Here is a 17,770-nt window from a genome sequence, read left to right on the forward strand (position 1 = left end):
CCTGTATTTTAAGAGACCAGTTATAAATATAAACAAATCATTTTTTCTACCTGAAATCCACTGGGTTTAAGTGTTAGTTGTTCCTTTTAGCTTCAAAAATAGCTCTAGTTTAATAAATACAGCTCAAAGTAACTTAAAGGAATAAAACACTTTATTTTAAAAATTCAAATGAAAATTATACATTAAGCAACCAGTTTCAAGCATTGTACAAAACAGTAAAATATTTGTTCATACTCAATTTAAGAGTAAAACTGCTTATTCTGTTGCAGTCTTTTTGCATGACGTTGACATTTTAGTTCCACTGTCATTAGATGACCACTTCCTCAAAACTTGCTCAAGAAACAAGTTTCTGATTCATAGAAGCAGATCATGCAGCAAGTTTCTCTGTCAACTGTTACATTTAATGTCCTCTCCCTGATTAAGAGAAAATTAAAGTATTAAGGATTTAGAAAAATTAATTAATAGCATTATTACCCAAATCTGAATTTTAAAATCAGCATTAGTTCTTACAATGGTTGGTAAACATACTTTACCAATTCTAGAAATACAGTCATTTACAGATTTTGTTTTCCACACTCACCTCTGAAACCACCACCCCCTCTTCCTCCTCTGAAGCCTCCACCTCCTCTTCCACCTCTAAAACCACCTAAAAGTAAGGAAACATTTATTAAACTGTAGCCTATCATATTCTGATAAGCCTATAATTATAGTATCAATACAATTCCTATAATCATAAAGAATAAAAACTCACATATTTAATGGTACAGAATTTTTTAAATGTTAAAATTGGAAAAACCTGTAGAACTTTTCCAAACAAACAGCAAGATGAAACCCTAGATCACAATATTTTAAACGTTACCCTGTTTTAATTAGAATGCTTGTTAAAGTTCAGCTTAGCCCCATTTAAGAGTAGGAGTACCTCAACTTTTGTTTATGGTAAGTATCATTGATAGAACTAAGGCTTTTTGACCTAAGAACAAAGGGTAGCAGAAACAGGTGGTTTCACTCTGGGAAGAACTGCAATAAATATAATATTTAAGGTTAACTGAGCTGCACAGGAGCTATCACTGATGCTCACATGCTGATGAGCCTTGAAATTTTGAATTTTTATAGCATTTTTCTATTATCCAAAGCATATTTGGCTTCCTGTTTCAGTCTTCATTTTTACTTTTTTGGGGGTCTAAATCTGTAAGGAATGATGAATTATAAAAAGAAGAAATAAACATTTACTTCCAAAATAAAAACATAAAGTTTTAATAAAACAGAAAGAACTTGTCAATTTTTTAAATGTTATATATAAGACTGAATATAGAATGGAAATGGAGGTGTCCATTTATCAAATTCTCAAAGGGGTGCTCCAAAAAATATTTAAGAAACATATTCAGATCTAAGAGATTACCTCCTAGCTATCTAGACCACAAAATTTATAGACTGAAATGATCATTGAGAGCATTCTCTCTTTCCTGACCCAGTAACAGAACTGTCCAATCCCAATTTTCAGCTCCTCTTCCATACCTACAACTTTAGCTCTGTGCCCATTACACTGGCAGCCACCCACCCAACCACTCGCCCCCCACCTCATCTCCAACCCTGCCAATCACTGGCTGCCCATGATGATGAATGTACCGAAGTTTTGGGTAAATACATATATCAAAATCCTGAAGTCAAAGCAGTGACTTTAATGGCAATAGTCTTTGACATGACATCAGAAGTTAACGTTTTTACTTCTGGGTTGCCAATTGTTTGGTTACTTTTGTAAGCCTCCATTTCCTCATTGATAAAATAAGGATGTCATCTACCTCACAGGGTTTTGCTGAATATTAAAGAATATACATGGGGTGGAGCCAAGATGGTGGCGTGAGTAGAGCAGCGGAAATCTCCTCCCAAAACCACATATATTTATGAAAATATAAAAAACACAACTCTTCCTAGAATAGAGACCAGAGGACACAGGACAACATCCAGACCACATCCACACCTGTGAGAACCCAGCGCCTCGTGAAGCGGGTAAGATACAAGCCCCGGCCCCCAGCTCCTGCCGGGAGGAGAGGAGTCAGAGAAGGAGGGAGAGGGAGCCCAGGACTGCTGAACACCCAGCCCCAGCCATCTGGACCAGAGTGCAGACACAGTGCATGCGTGGGGTTCTGGATACTAGGGAAACAGGGCACCAAGACTGGTGAGCGGGTCCCTGAGGCCAGCGCTGAGAACAAAGAAAAGCCAGCAGCTTTTTACTTTTTTTTATGTTTTTTGTTGTTTTGTTTTGGCAAGTGGTTTTTGCAAGTCTTAAAGGGACAGGGCGGGACACTTAGTCCAGAGGCAGGGAATTTGGGGATCTCTGGGCACTCTAACTCCCTGGGCAGCAGGGAGCACGGAGGCCCCTCACGGAGATAAATAGCCTCCCGGGCGCTCCCCCTCCAACGCAGCTCCACAATTTTGGAGCAGCAGCCTGAACCAGGCCACGCCCACAGCAACAGCAGAGATAAACTCCATAGAAGCTGGGCAGGAATCAGAAGCCCTGTCTGTGTGCACCTGCCCAGCACAAGCCACAAGAGGTTGCTGTTCTCCCAGGAGAGGAAGGCCACAAACCAACAAGAAGGGAAGTTCTTCCAGCCGTCACTCGTCCAGCTCGGAAAACTATTTCTATCACCATGAAACGGCAAAATTACAGGCAAACCAAGATCACAGAGACTACACCAGAGGAGACAGACCTAACCAGTCTTCCTGAAAAAGAATTCAAAATAAAAATCATAAACATGCTGACGGAGATGCAGAGAAATATGCAAGAACAATGGGATGAGAAGCAGAGAAAAATGCAAGAGCAATGGGAAGAAGTCCAGAGGGAGATCAGAGATGCCAGGAAGGAGATTACAGAAGTGAAACAATCCCTGGAAGGATTTATAAGCAGAATGGATAAGATGCAAGAGGCCATTGATGGAATAGAAACCAGAGAACAGGAACGCATAGAAGCTGACATAGAGAGATAAAAGGATCTCCAAGAATGAAACAATATTAAGAGAACTGTGTGACCAATTCAAAAGGACCAATATCCATATTATAGGGGTATCAGAAGAAGAAGAGAGAGGAAAAGGGATAGAAAATGTCTCTGAAGAAATAATTGCTGACAACTTCCCCAAACTGGGGGAGGAAATAATCGAACAGACCACAGAAATACACAGAACTCCCAACAGAAAGGACCCAAGGAGGACAACAGCAAGACACATAATAATTAAAATGGCAAAGATCAAGGACAAGGACAGAGTTTTAAAGGCAGCTAGAGAGAAAAAGGTCACCTATAAAGGAAAACCCATCAGGCTATCATCAGACTTCTCGACAGAAACCTTACAGGCCAGAAGAGAATCGCATGATATATTTAATGCAATGAATCAGAAAGGCCTTGAACCAAGGATACTCTATCCAGCATGATTATCATTTAAATATGATGGAGGGATTAAACAATTCCCAGACAAGCAAAAGCTGAGAGAATTTGCCTCCCACAACCACCTCTACAGGGCATCTTACAGGGACTGCTCTAGATGGGAGCACTCCTAAAAAGAGCACAGAACAAAACACCCAACATATGAAGAAAGGAGGAGGAGGAATAAGAAGGGAGAGAAGAAAAGAATCTACAGACAGTGTACATAACAGTTCAATAAGTGAGCTAAGTTAGGCAGTAAGATACTAAAGAGGCTAACCTTGAACCTTTGGTAACCACGAATTTAAAGTCTACAATGGCAATAAGTACATATCTTTCAATAGTTACCCTAAATGTAAATGGACTTAATGCACCAATCAAAAGACACACAGTAATAGAATGGATAAAAAAGCAAGACCCATCTATATGCTGCTTACAAGAAACTCATCTCAAACCCAAAGACATGCACAGACTAAAAGTCAAGGGATGGAAAAACATATTTCAGGCAAACAACAGCGAGAAGAAAGCAGGGGTTGCAGTACTTCAAAACAAAGAAAATAACAAAAGATAACGAAGGACACTACATAATGATAAAGGGCTCAGTCCAACAAGAGGATATAACCATTCTAAATATATATGCACCCCACACAGGAGCACCAGCATATGTGAAACAAATACTAACAGAACTAAAGGGGGAAATAGACTGCAATACATTCATTTTAGGAGACTTCAACACACCAAACACACCACTCACCCCAAAGGATAGATCCACCGGGTAGAAAATAAGTAAGGACACGGAGGCACTGAACAACACAGTAGAACAGATGGACCTAATAGACATCTATAGAACTCTACATCCAAAAGCGACAGGATATACATTCTTCTCAAGTGCACATGGAACATTCTCCAGAATAGACCACATACTAGCCCACAAAAAGAGCCTCAGTAAATTCCAAAATATTGAAATTCTACCAACCAATTTTTCAGACCACAAAGGTATAAAACTAGAAATAAATTCTACAAAGAAAACAAAAAGGCTCACAAACACATGAAGGCTTAACAACATGCTCCTAAATAATCAATGGATCAATGAACAAATTAAAATAGAGATCAAGGAATATATGGAAACAAATGACAACAACAATAAGCCCCAACTTCTGTGGGAAGCAGCAAAAGCAGTCTTAAGAGGAAAGTATATAGCGATCCAGGCACACTTGAAGAAGGAAGAACAATCCCAAATGAATAGTCTAACATCACAATTATCGAAACTGGAAAAAGAAGAACAAATGAGGCCTAAAGTCAGCAGAAAGAGGGACATAATAAAGATCAGAGAAGAAATAAACAAAATTGAGAAGAATAAAACAATAGCAAAAGTCAATGAAACCAAGAGCTGGTTCTTTGAGAAAATAAACAAAATAGATAGGCCTCTGGCCAAATTTATTAAGAGAAAAAGAGAATCAACACAGATCAACAGAATCAGAAATGAGAATGGAAAAATCACGACAGACTCCAAACAAATACAAAGAATTATTAAAGACTATTATGAAAACCTATATGCCAACAAGCTGGAAAAGCTAGAAGAAATGAATAACTTCCTAGAAAAATACAACCTTCCAAGACTGCCAAAGGAAGAAACACAAAAGTTAAACAAACCAATTACGAGCAAAGAAATTGAAACGGTAATCAAAAAACTACCCAAGAACAAAACCCCCGGGTCAGACGGATTTAGCTCGGAATTTTATCAGACACACAGAGAAGACATAATACCCATTCTCCTTAAAGTGTTCCAAAAAATAGAAGAAGAGGGAATACTCCCAAACTCATTCTATGAAGACAACATCACCCTAAAACCAAAACCAGGCAAAGACCCCACCAAAAAAAAAAATTACAGACCAATATCCCTGATGAACGTAGATGCAAAAATACTCAACAAAATATTAGCAAACCGAATTCAAAAATATATCAAAAGGATCATACACCATGACCAAGTGGGATTCATCCCAGGGATGCAAGAATGGTACAACATTCAAAAATCCATCAACATCATCCACCACATCAACAAAAAGAAAGACAAAAACCATATGATCATCTCCATAGATGCTGAAAAAGCATTTGACAAAATTCAACATCCATTCATGATAAAAACTCTCAACAAAATGGGTAGGGAGGGCAAGTACCTCAACATAATAAAGGCCATATATGATAAAACCACAGCCAACATTATACTGAATAGCGAGAAGCTGAAAGCTTTTCCTCTGAGATCGGGAACAGATAGGGATGCCCACTCTCCCCACTGTTATTCAACATAGTACTGGAGGTCCTAGCCATGGCAATAAGACAAAACAAAGAAATACAAGGAATCCAGATTGGTAAAGAAGAAGTTAAACTGTCACTATTTGCAGATGATATGATACTGTACATAAAAAATCCTGAAGACTCCACTCCAAAACTACTAGAACTGATATCGGAATACAGCAAAGTTGCAGGATACAAAATTAACACACAGAAATCTGTAGCTTTCCTATACACTAACAATGAACCAATAGAAAGAGAAATCAGGAAAACAATTCCATTCACAATTGCATCAAAAAGAATAAAATACCTAGGAGTAAACCTAACCAAAGAAGGGAAAGACCTATACCCTGAAAACTACAAGTCACTCTTAAGAGAAATTAAAGGGGACACTAAGAAATGTAAACTCACTCCATGCTCCTGGCTAGGAAGAATTAATATCATCAAAATGGCCATCCTGCCCAAAGCAATATACAGATTTGATGCAATCCCTATCAAATTACGAGCAACAATCTTCAACGAACTGGAACAAATAATTCAAAGATTCATATGGAAACACCAAAGACACCGAATAGCCAAAGCAATCCTGACAAAGAATAAAGTAGAGGGGATCTCACTCCACAACTTCAAGCTCTACTACAAAGCCATAGTAATCAAGACAATTTGGTACTGGCATAAGAACAGAGCCACAGACCAATGGAACAGAATAGAGACTCCAGACATTAACCCAAACATATATGGTCAATTAATATACGATAAAGGAGCCATGGACATACAATGGTGAAATGACAGTCTCTTCAACAGATGGTGCTGGCAAAACTGGACAGCTACATGTAGGACAATGAAACTGGATCACTGTCTAACCCCATACACAAAAGTATATTCAAAATGGTTCAAAGACTTGAATGTAAGTCGTGAAACCATTAAACTCTTGGAAAAAAACATAGGCAAAAACCTCTTAGACATAAACATGAGTGACCTCTTCTTGAACATATCTCCCCGGGCAAGGAAAACAACAGCAAAAATGAACAAGTGGGACTATATTAAGCTGAAAAGCTTCTGTACAGCAAAAGACACCATCAATAGAACAAAAAGGAACCCTACAGTATGGGAGAATATATTTGTAAATGACAGATCCGATAAAGGCTTGACATCCAAAATATATAAAGAGCTCACATGCCTCAACAAACAAAAAACAAATAATCCAATTAAAAAATGGGCAGAGGAACTGAACAGAGAGTTCTCCAAAAAAGAAATTCAGATGGCCAACAGACACATGAAAAGATGCTCCACATCGCTAATTATCAGAGAAATGCAAATTAAAACCATAATGAGGTATCACCTCACACCAGTAAGGATGGCTGCCATCTAAAAGGCAAACAACAACAAATGTTGGCGAGGTTGTGGAGAAAGGGGAACCCTCCTACACTGCTGGTGGGAATGTAAATTAGTTCAACCATTGTGGAAAGCAGTATGGAGGTTCATCAAAATGCTCAAAATAGACTTACCATTTGACCCAGGAATACCACTCCTACGAATTTACCCTAAGAACGCAGCACTCAAGTTTGAAAAAGACAGATGCACCCCTATGTTTATCACAGCACTATTTACAATAGCCAAGAATTGAAAGCACCATAAGTGTCCATCAGTAGATGAATGGATAAAGAAGATGTGGTACATATACACAATGGAATATTATTCAGCCATAAGAAGAAAACAAATTCTACCATTTGCAACAACATGAATGGAGCTAGAGGGTATTATGCTCAGTGAAATAAGCCAAGCGGAGAAAGAGAAATACCAAATGAGTTCACTCATCTTTGAAGTATAAGAACAAAGGAAAAACTGAAGGAACAAAACAGCAGCAGAATCACAGAACCCAAGAATGGACTAACAGGTACCAAAGGGAAAGGGACTGGGGAGGATGGGTGGGTAGGGAGGGATAAGGTGGGGGAAGAAGAAAGGGGGTATTATGATTAGCATGCATAATGGAGGGGTGGTGGGAGGACGGGGAGGGCTGTACAACACAGAGAAGACAAGTAGTGATTCTATAACATTTTGCTATGCTGATGGACAGTGACTGTAAAGGGGTTTGTGGGGGGGGTCTGGTATAGTGGAGAGCCTAGTAAACATAATATTCTTCACGTAATTATAGATTAATGATAACAAAAAAAAAAGGGAGATTACTCCCTGATAGGATAAAACTAAGTGTAAATCAACGATTAATGCATGCATTAAATATCCTTAATTTTGATAATTTAAAAGGTGTCAGATGATCAGCTATGGAAATACATTTTTCTGATAATATTTCATTCTTTAAAAAAAACAAAAAACAAAAAAAAAAGCAGCTCCTGTGTGGTGATCTCCAATACGTTCTTCACAATGGTATAAAGGGCATATCAAAGTGTGGGCAAAGGGTTTGTTTGTGTTTATACAGAGGATCAAAGCCTAATTTGGCTACCCAGAAAACGAATTAAGATATGATATGAAGAAGAACTTCCAACATCAACATTCTCTGGAAGAGTCATTCCAGAAGATGATCATCAAAAAACTTCAACAAAGATCCTGGCGCTGTTGCAGTTGTAGCTGCATTCATCCCACCAGTTCCTGGACTTGCCATTGGAATGAAGAAGGAGATATCTAAGCTGGCCTGTGCATACAGTAAAACAACATACTTGACTGGATCTATACTGTTGGAACTCAACCAAGAATTAGGAGAAGTGCAAGTTGCAGCACTCCAAAATCTTGCGACTATAGATTATCTACTGTTAAAAGAACATATGGGATGTGAACAGTTCCCAGGAATGTGTTGTTTTAATTTGTCTGATTTTTCTCATGCTATTCAAATTCAGTTAGACAATATCCATCATATCATTGATAAGTTTTCACAAATGCCTAGGGTACCTAATTGGTTTTATTGGTTTCACTGGAGATGGCTGGTAATTGTAGGTCTGCTTTGGTTATGTAGCTGTATTCCTATTATGTTCGTGTGTGTGCACAATTTAATTAGTAGTTTAAAACCTATACATGCTTATGTTACTCTACAAGAAGGTATGTCAAAAAAACAATGAATCTTCCCATGTTTTCTTTCGTCTGCTACTTCTATAGCTTTTCTTCTTCCTTCCTAATTACAATCCTTAAGTAGAACTCGTGCCTCATATCGAAATTACTGAGTATCATAATTCTTCCAAGTGGTAAAGATATCTCAAGACAAATGCTGGGCATAGAAGCCACAGGGCATAAATCTACAAAGAAGTAAAAAGCTAACCTTTTCAAAGAATATTGCTTCTCTCTCACTTACCAACTTTACATTTCCCTGTATGGCCCCGGAAGATGACTGGTTAGCCAGAGACAGGTAAGATTCCTCAAGGGAGAAACAACCTAAGACAGGCACAGTCGCAGGGGGGCCATCAGGTGAGAAACTGGGGATCAACAGAGGTGAGGCTTAGAATCTCACCCCCCCTGTTTTGAGAGAAATCTTCTGCATCCGTGGACATTTTGTTGCCCTTGTCTAGCTTGGATTAATACTTAGTCTATAGGCACAGACCTGATCATCTATCTACATTTGCCCTCTTACAGCACTAAATTATGTTTTCTACCTTTATCTTGCATCTACCTACCACTTCAGCATTTTATTTAAAAAAATAATAATAATAAGGGAGGAATGTGGGATTTACATGTAAATCAAGTATAAAAATCAAACACATAATCATATCTGACTTGATTGTTTATAGTTCATGATACGTGATCAAAATCGAAAGTTTCTGTGATATGTCTGCCCTTGCACTCTTTACCATGTAAGAACTTATTCACTCTGTAAGAACTTGTTCACTGTGTAAGAACTTGTTCGTTATACTTCAGAAGATTGGAGACTGTTGAGAATTAGGCTTGGGGTTGATTAATGATTGTGCATTGAGTCCCCTATACAGAATTTTATTGTTGTTAAGAACCATTTGATCAATAAATATGAGAGATGCCCTCTCAAAATAAACAAAAAACAAAAAACAAACCAAAAAGAACTTCCTGTATGAAAATATAAATACAATATCATATTAAAAAAAAAATAACATTCACATATCAGGTCATTAAACATTAAAAAAAATTTTAGGGAATTTCCAGTCACTTGTTGATGAAGTTGGCTTTAAATAAAACTGTAATTGACATTTGCAGAAAACAAAAAGGAATGTACATGGATATTAAAACAATGTATGACCAGCTCTTGTCATACAATCAGCACTCACTGATATTAAATTAACTAAAAAATTTAAATTAGCTAACACATTCTCATCCTTTATAAAATGTCCAACAAAACATAAATAACCCAAAGATGAAATCCCTCAGTTACATTTCATTAGATTTTTTTTTCTTCAATAAGTTACTGAAACAAAGCATTATTACTGTAGCTATCTGCCAAGATTTGAAAACAGCTTCACTATAAAAATAAAAATAAAAAATAAGGGAGGTTTGCCCATACACAATTAAATTTTATAATAGGGATTGACTGTGACTTTGAAATCTCATGAGAAATTTTCCACAAGTTACTTACCGCCTCTACCACCTCTGCCACCTCCTCTTCCTCCTCCTCGACCTCCCCTGACACCACCTCTTGGAGGGCCCTTCTCACCTGGAGGTCGAGGTAAAAACCTCTGCAGTGGCAGCAGTTTATATGGATCTATGTAAAACTGGAGTATAATAGAACCAATTAGTGTGATGACTTGGGGGTAGTATAGTATAATTGTTAAGAACCTACATGCTAGACTCAAAATTGCCTGGTTTCAAATCCCATCCCTACTACTTACTACTGTGTAGGCCTGGGCAAGGACTTGATTTCTTTGTGCCATAAAGTACCCACCTCTCGTAGTCCTTGTAAGGATGGAAAGAATAATATACATAAGCACTTAAACATGACATGCATATGAATAAAACCCAAGACCAATTGAATCTTATTTCTATTTAGAAATAGATGCCTTCCAAAAATTGCATTTGTACTCAACAGAGTTGCCACAAAAATAAAAGTATTTAAAATTTAGCATTAAAATTCAAAATAAAGAACTGACATACTAGCTTTTGCAAGACTTTGATAAAGGATTTAATCAATAACCATATATTGAACACACAAAGTAATGAAGGATATAAAGTAAACCCACCATATATTTGGGTTAAAGAAGATATTTTTCATAATGAAATATAATAGGGTATACTTTGTAGTTTTACACAAAACACACCTGTGGGTTTCAAAATTATAAGGTATGACTTACAACAAGATATCTGAATCCCTCTTTAGATATCACTTTATCACTCTTCTTTCCTTTAGAGCCCATCCTCCCAAAAATAGTGTCTAGCTCTGCACTAACATGACAGCCATCAGCCACATGACTATTTAGATTTTAACTAATTAACAAAGTTTCAGTTCCTAAGTTACAGTAGTCACTTTGTAGGTACTCAATAGCTACAGATGGCTAGAGGCTATATTGCATTAGGCAGGAATTTGATTGGACAGTACTGGTCTAGAGATTATGCTAATAACCTGGGCTGCATAAGGAGGACCTGAACCTGAACAGTGGATCTAGAAATGAGAAGTAGAATATACCAATTTCGCATCTGGCATAAGAAAACACTGATAACAAGTGCTCAAATAAATAATCTGTGGGAAAAGGCAAGCACCATATCAAATTTAAGTGGCTATCACAGGCAAATTCTTTTTTTCCAGGTCCCTAAATGAGAAACCTGACTCTCAGGCCCGCCTGAGGCAGTGCTGTTTCCCCGTGGGTATCCATCAGGGTTGTTCCATCCAGCAGCCACACACTAGCAACAAGGCACTGTCCCCGGGTCATCTCCTATCCATCTGCTCAGAACCCCCTCCACTGGCTCCATCACCTATTGACCTCCATATTGGTAAATCCACTGCACACTTTGCAGGTATTTTGCCAGGCAAGCACTAACTCTTGGACACATTGTTCTCTTGATTTGTGACACCACTTTTATAAAACTCTCCTGGTTTGGTCTCCTTTTTCACTGGCAGTTCTCAGTCTCCACTCACACACACATAAATGTAGGGGGTGCCCCAAAGCTCTTTTCCTGGTGTTCCTGCTTTCTAGACTGCATCATATGCTGTCCGTATAATAACAATTTCCCAATTCTTTCTCTAGTCCAGACTCCTTTGACCTCCCATGTGAATATCTCACAAGTGCTTCAAACTCATTATGTTCATAACTGAATTCATTATCTACCCCCAATTCCCTGCTTCTCCAGTGTTGCCCTTTTCAGTAAATGGTGACATGATCCACAAATAATGGAGTCAGACATCTCAAAGTTGGTGGTATTTTTACTTCAACTTAGTGATCAATTACTAAGACCTAGAAATTCTCCTGCCTCTCTCTCTCACAAATCCACCTACTTTTCTCCTTTTCCACTGTCCTACCCTACTCCCACACAATCCAGGGCTAATGCAACAAGCCTCTGACATGGGCCCTTCCCATACAGGACTGACTCCCTTCCAGGGTGCTTCTATTCTTCCGATACTCTTTTTTAAGTATAAACTTAACCATATTTATCCCAATATTTAAAAACAAAAGTCTAAACTCTTTCCCATGACTTGAAATCCGAAAGTAATCTACCCCCTGCTCATTTCTCTTGAAATAACAACTTTTCCCACTCCTCTTAAATGTTCCCTTTCTCAGATCCTTGAAGTGGCTTACAGTCACAGACATGTGTACATACTGTTTTCTCTACCTGAAATGCACTTCCTCCTCCTCTTTGACTAGCAGTGGTTCCTAAATGCTGTTCTAATTACATGAAAATCACCCAGGGGCTTTCCTTCTTAAAACTGAATCGTGGTATCTCTCTAAGACCTACTGGGTCAAATTTCTAGTAGTGGGACCTAGAAATACATTTTGAAAGCTCCCCCAGATAATTCTGAATTTCGGAATCACTCCTAGTCAACTTTCAGATCTCAGCTTCAAGTTCACTTCCTCAGAAAGCCAGTACAATAAATTTGGTTGCACATGTTCACAGCAATTCTCACAGCAATCCACACTTCTCCTTCATAAAACACATCATAATGTTATCGAAATAAATGTTAAAACATTAATATCTGACTTCTCCCAAATAATAGGAATTTTATAATCTGATGTTGCACTTAGAATGTTTGGTCATGTAAGCATTTCAGTAAGAGTTTTACAAAAGGTAAAAAACATTCTCTAGCACTTATAGAATTTGCTAATATGAGCAGTTAATAATTTAATACTGTATTAAGTTACTTTTAAAAATCAGTTAAAGTTCAATGTCTGAAGTACAGAACATCTCAGACCTTCACTAGGATTTACTGGGGGAGTCTCAACTGCCCTAAGTAGGACTGGCCTAGCGTAGGTCAGTTGGCTTATTAAAACCAGTGATTCTAATTACCATAAGCTTGACTCACCTTCTGCAGTTTTTTAAAGGAAGATGCCTTCATATTTTCTGACAGTTTAACAGAAAAATACTATCAATTTTATTAAGGAATTGAAATAAGAAAGATAAAACTTTGAAACGCACGTGAAATTTTAAGAACAAGGTTAGAATATATGGAAATATTTAGGAAAAGAAATGAGTTTCCAAGAGGATACGAAGTTTTTGCTTTTGTTTTAAAACTTCCAGTTTCACTACACTATTCCAGGGGCATCTTCACATCCAAAGTGAAGTACCTTAATCCCATAGCACTTATCAAAGTGGCAATCATTTATAAAGCCCTCCAATTTGAAGTCACCTTCATAGGGCCTATCTTTTCAATATATCAAAATACATTCTCCTCTCTTGACTCTTTCATGGTCCAATCTTAGCAATATTCCACCCGCAATATTCCATCCATTTAATTAAGCAGGGTTAATTCAATTAGTACTTGGCTCAAGAAAAGGCAAATAGTAACCTTTTAAGGAGATCACTAGGTCTTCCAATTAAAAAGGATACAAAATCTCTAAGTTGTCCAAATATTTCATCCACTTTTCCAATTTGTTCTTTGTTTTCTAAGTAAACTGGAGCGTTGAAATAAGGCACTTTATTTTCATTTGTGGTACATTTACAAACTATGTCATCTTCACAGGGATGCAGGAACTCTCCTAATACTGAAATAGGATAAGAAAATGTTAAATATAAAACAATTTCAAATGATACTGAACAACCTATTCTGGAAGCTTTCTTCTTGGCTACCTGGGATTTCTCCGTATTTGTCTTGTGAGGCAGGAAAGCATTTCTGGGTTGATATACCAACCCTACACCACTCTAGCTATGTGACCTGAGGAAAGGTTCTCATCTCTCTGCTTTGGTGTCAACTTTTATATAGGGCTACAACAGTACTACCACCTAACATGGAGTACTGTGAGGATTAAGTGCAATAATAAATGTCAGGGGCTTAGAAAAGTGCCTGGGACACTGAAACCGCTCAACCTCTAGTAGTTACTTTATTACAGTAACTATTACTTAATTAAACTGCATGCTTCATTTTGTCTCTTCTCCCCATCCCTGTCTTTCTTGTTCTCCTTTTCTCTTCTTCCCCTTTTATATATTCCCACTATCACCTCCTCACCAATTACCCTTCAGTCTTTTTCAGGGAAGTCTGGAATCTCAAATAAGTACCTTCATATCTAATTGACTGCTACCCCCAAATAAAATACTTATCACATTCCTGCAAAACCAATATTCCAGCCCTATCTCATTCAACCTCAAAACAGGAGAACTTTTATTCCCAGGATTAGCCAAGTACTAAGAATTTGTTTCCAAGGAAGTCTGTCTCCCATCTACTCTTCCTTTTATTCCTTCAATTCCGCTGCGCGCGCTTTTTTTTTCTAATGTTGTAAACATTTATTCAAAAAATACTACAGAGGAGAGATGTGGATTCAAAAGACAGTCATATACAGAAACAAAATGTAATAGACCAAAAAAGCCCCCGAAAAAACAAAAAAAACCAGACACCATTAGGCATTGGAGAAGGGAGAACAGTGGAACTATTTACAAGTCCCTTATAAAAGACCAAGTCCCTATGAAAAGAGCAAGTAATACCAACGTATAAACGGACTGTTGCAACAGTTTTTGGGCTAGGTCCTTCAAATCTTGCCGTTACCCTCTTCAAACCATCTTACATATTGATGCAATCTATTATTTATATTAGACTGTTCACCCTTTCTCCTCTTTTGATGTAGGCTACTACTGTCAAATCTCTGTCTCATTTAACATGACTTCCATCCCACATCATTGATAATTACTCCAAAACTACTGCATTTAGGTATTTTGTTTCACTTGCTCTCTGTACTTTCCCTTCCAAGCAAACCCCCCCCCCCCATGTCTCTTATGAATAACTGAAGGTATGGATTTTAGAGTCTGAAAACTTGTCTTTGTAGCTCAAATGTACATATGCCGACCACTTATTACTGTGACCCTATAAAGAATATTTTGAAATACAATAATTTTAACTGTAAAAGGGGGACATTAAAGGTAAGTACACAATATTACCTATTTCATATCTTCCTTTCAGCCTGAGCTCAAGTTCCAAGTCCATGATACACTGCCTTTCAGTTTTCTTGAACGCCCTTTCCATACTACAGCACGACTGTTGTCAGTTTACAGCGTCTCAGCAGTTTCCTCCCCAACCAAGCGGCAACCCCTGTATGAGAGGGCTGCTAGATCTTTCAGCGTCTGACTCCCAAACTTACTAATAACACAAACCCGCAACCTCCGCAGCCACCTCCCAATCAGGCCAAGCTTTAAAGCCGACATACAAACTACATGTTCTGGAGGTCCTTGGTCTTGGCCTCTGTTAAAGCCTCCGCGGCCACCCCCGCGTCCAAATCCTCTGCCGCCACCTCCTCTGAAACTGCCTCCACCTCGAAAGTGGTTGTCGCTGCCGCCGCGACCGTAACCGCCACGTCCACCTCCTCGATTAAAGCCTCCACGACCTCCGCCTCGAAAAGACATGCTCACTCACACCTGGGGAGAAAAACAGCGCTCGCCTTTTGGTTATAGGGGCCTCTGGGTACACCACTAAACCCTTTAGGCCTCGGTCGGGACACCATAAAAGAGGACAATAATAATAGCAGCCCTGCCACCTCACCCACTGCCAAGCCCCAAGAGGCGAACCCGAAGGACTAGTGTCATCTCGCCAGGCCTGTGCGCGCCGACCACTCACCAGCCTCGTCTCCCCAGGTCAGTATCTCCTCGCCCAGGAGGCAGCAAGGTCTTCAAGCCGCATGCCCTTCTTTCTTCCCTCCCTCCCGCCCTGGGCCCCGAGCCCCGAGCCCAGCATCCTCAGCTCCTGGGGCTGCCTACGGTCACTCACCGGCGCCACGTGCTGACCCGCCCGGCACTTCCGCCGCAGATGCACCTCCCCGGCCACCGTACCAGTACAAAAGAGGGGAAGAAACTGACCAGAAACTCGAATAACGGGTTTACAAAAAGCCAGTCACCGAATGAACCAGCGATACTGTCACCTTTCCAAAACAGACTTCAGGGATGAAAGAGCAGCAATAACACTTCACCTACTAATTTACGACAGCTCGACTTGCCGACAGACGAGCGAAGGAAGTGACGTATAATAGCGGGGTCCTTTGCGTCGGGATGGTGCAGGAAGTGCGGACACCACTGTTGCCCTTGGCGACCGCGGGTGTTAGTGATCCGCGCCCTCTTACTGCGATTGGCCGGTGGTGCCTCTCCCTAAGGAAAGGCTGAAAGGAAGATATGAAATAGGTAATACTGTGTACTTACCTTTAATGTCCCCCTTTTACAGTTCAGAAAATTATTGTATTTCAAAATATTCTTTATAGGGTCATAGTAATAAGTGATCGGTATGTGGTACATTTGAGGCTTCAAAATGATCCCCTCGCTCGTCGGTGGGTGGCCCGCTCTTGGAAGTGTGCCGCCCATATCTCAAAGGAGTTTTGAGCCGCGCTGTGCCCAGAGGTGAATCTGGTCGCTTCTGAATCTAGAGGAAAGGCTAGTCCGCCTTCTTTCTAGTAGCTTGTTTCTTCCGGATCGTTTGTAGTATGCATGATGGTGGGCTGGACTGTGCCTGTCTTTTGTCCTATAATTTAACTAAAGGAAGAAAAAAATGCACACGTGTACCTTTGTAATGCCCATTTTATTAATTTTTTTATTGAAGAATATTGACGTACAATATTATATTAGTTTCAGGCGTATAACATACAGATGACAGTTATACACGTTACAAATTGCTCACCACAATAAGTGTAGTTACCATATGTCCCCATACAAAGTTGTTAGAATATTACTGACTGTATTCCCAGTGCTGTATTTTTCATCCCCGCAGTTTATCTGCAATTGGAAATTTGTACTTCTTTGTCTTCACCCATTTCACCTAACCCGTCTCTTTCCCTTTGGCAACCACCAGTTTGTTTTTGTATTTATCACTCTGTCTTTGTTTTGTTATTTTTTATTACATTTATCAGTGAAATCATACAATATTTGTCTTTCACTTCATGACATATTTCACTTGGCATAATACCCTCTAGGTTACATTCAAGTTGTTGCAGATGGCAAGATTACATTCTTTTTTATGTCTGAGTACTATTCCACTGAGTAGTATTCCATTACACACACACACACACACACTCCACATCTTTATCCATTCACCTAATGTGTCTATGGACACTTACATTACTTCCATATCTTGGCTATAGTATATCATGTAAATAAGTAAGTATTGTAAATAATGCTGCCATAAATTTAGGCATCTTTCCAAATTAGTGTTTTTGTTTTCTTCAAGGAAATACCCAGAAAGGGCATTACTGGATCATATGATATTTCTATTTTTAATTTTTTGAGAAGCCTCCATACTTTTTTCCATAGTGGCTGTACTAGCCTACATTCCCACCAAAAGTGTAGGAGGGTTCCCTTTTCTCCACATCCTAGCCAATGCTTGTTATTTCTTATCTTTTAGATACTAGCCATTCTGATTAGTATGAGATGATATCTCATTGTGGTTTTGATTTGCATTTCCCTGATGATTAGTGATGTTGAGCATCTTTTCACGTATCTGTTGGACATCTGGATGTCTTCTTTGGAAAAAATGTTTCTTCAGGT

The 17,770-nt window shown here is 38.9% G+C and overlaps 1 protein-coding gene across 3 annotated transcripts; it reads right to left on the minus strand.

Moving 5' to 3' along the window:
* Nucleotides 1–133: 133 nt before the first annotated feature.
* GAR1 (GAR1 ribonucleoprotein) lies at nt 134–16,240 on the minus strand. Of its 3 annotated transcripts, none has more exons than XM_017681243.3 (7): nt 16,011–16,240; nt 15,454–15,661; nt 13,649–13,803; nt 13,125–13,184; nt 10,251–10,386; nt 581–646; nt 134–414 (listed from the first exon to the last, which is right to left on the minus strand). In XM_017681243.3, the coding sequence occupies exons 2-7, from the start codon at nt 15,647–15,649 to the stop codon at nt 401–403; spliced, it is 627 nt and encodes a 208-aa protein (XP_017536732.1). In that variant the 5' UTR covers nt 15,650–15,661; nt 16,011–16,240; the 3' UTR covers nt 134–400. The 3 variants fall into 3 exon arrangements, with proteins under 3 accessions (XP_017536732.1, XP_017536733.1, XP_017536734.1); XM_017681244.3 differs by lacking the exon at nt 16,011–16,240 and adding an exon at nt 15,861–16,002; XM_017681245.3 differs by lacking the exon at nt 16,011–16,240 and adding an exon at nt 15,188–15,338 and having other exon boundaries at nt 15,454–15,594.
* Nucleotides 16,241–17,770: the final 1,530 nt, after the last annotated feature.

Source organism: Manis javanica, chromosome 5, assembly GCF_040802235.1.
Source record: "Manis javanica isolate MJ-LG chromosome 5, MJ_LKY, whole genome shotgun sequence".
Lineage (NCBI taxonomy): Eukaryota > Metazoa > Chordata > Mammalia > Pholidota > Manidae > Manis > Manis javanica.

Bases quoted from the DNA above. Each gene is read 5' to 3' on its own strand.
- GAR1 (XM_017681243.3), bottom strand. From the start codon at position 15,649: ATGTCTTTTCGAGGCGGAGGTCGTGGAGGCTTTAATCGAGGAGGTGGA. The intron at 13,804-15,453 runs GTATGTCGGCTT...ATCCTATTTCAG, and splicing joins ACCTCCAGAACATGTAGTTT to TATTAGGAGAGTTCCTGCAT. The intron at 13,185-13,648 runs GTATCCTTTTTA...TAAAATTGATAG, and splicing joins TTGGACAACTTAGAGATTTT to TATTTTTCTGTTAAACTGTC.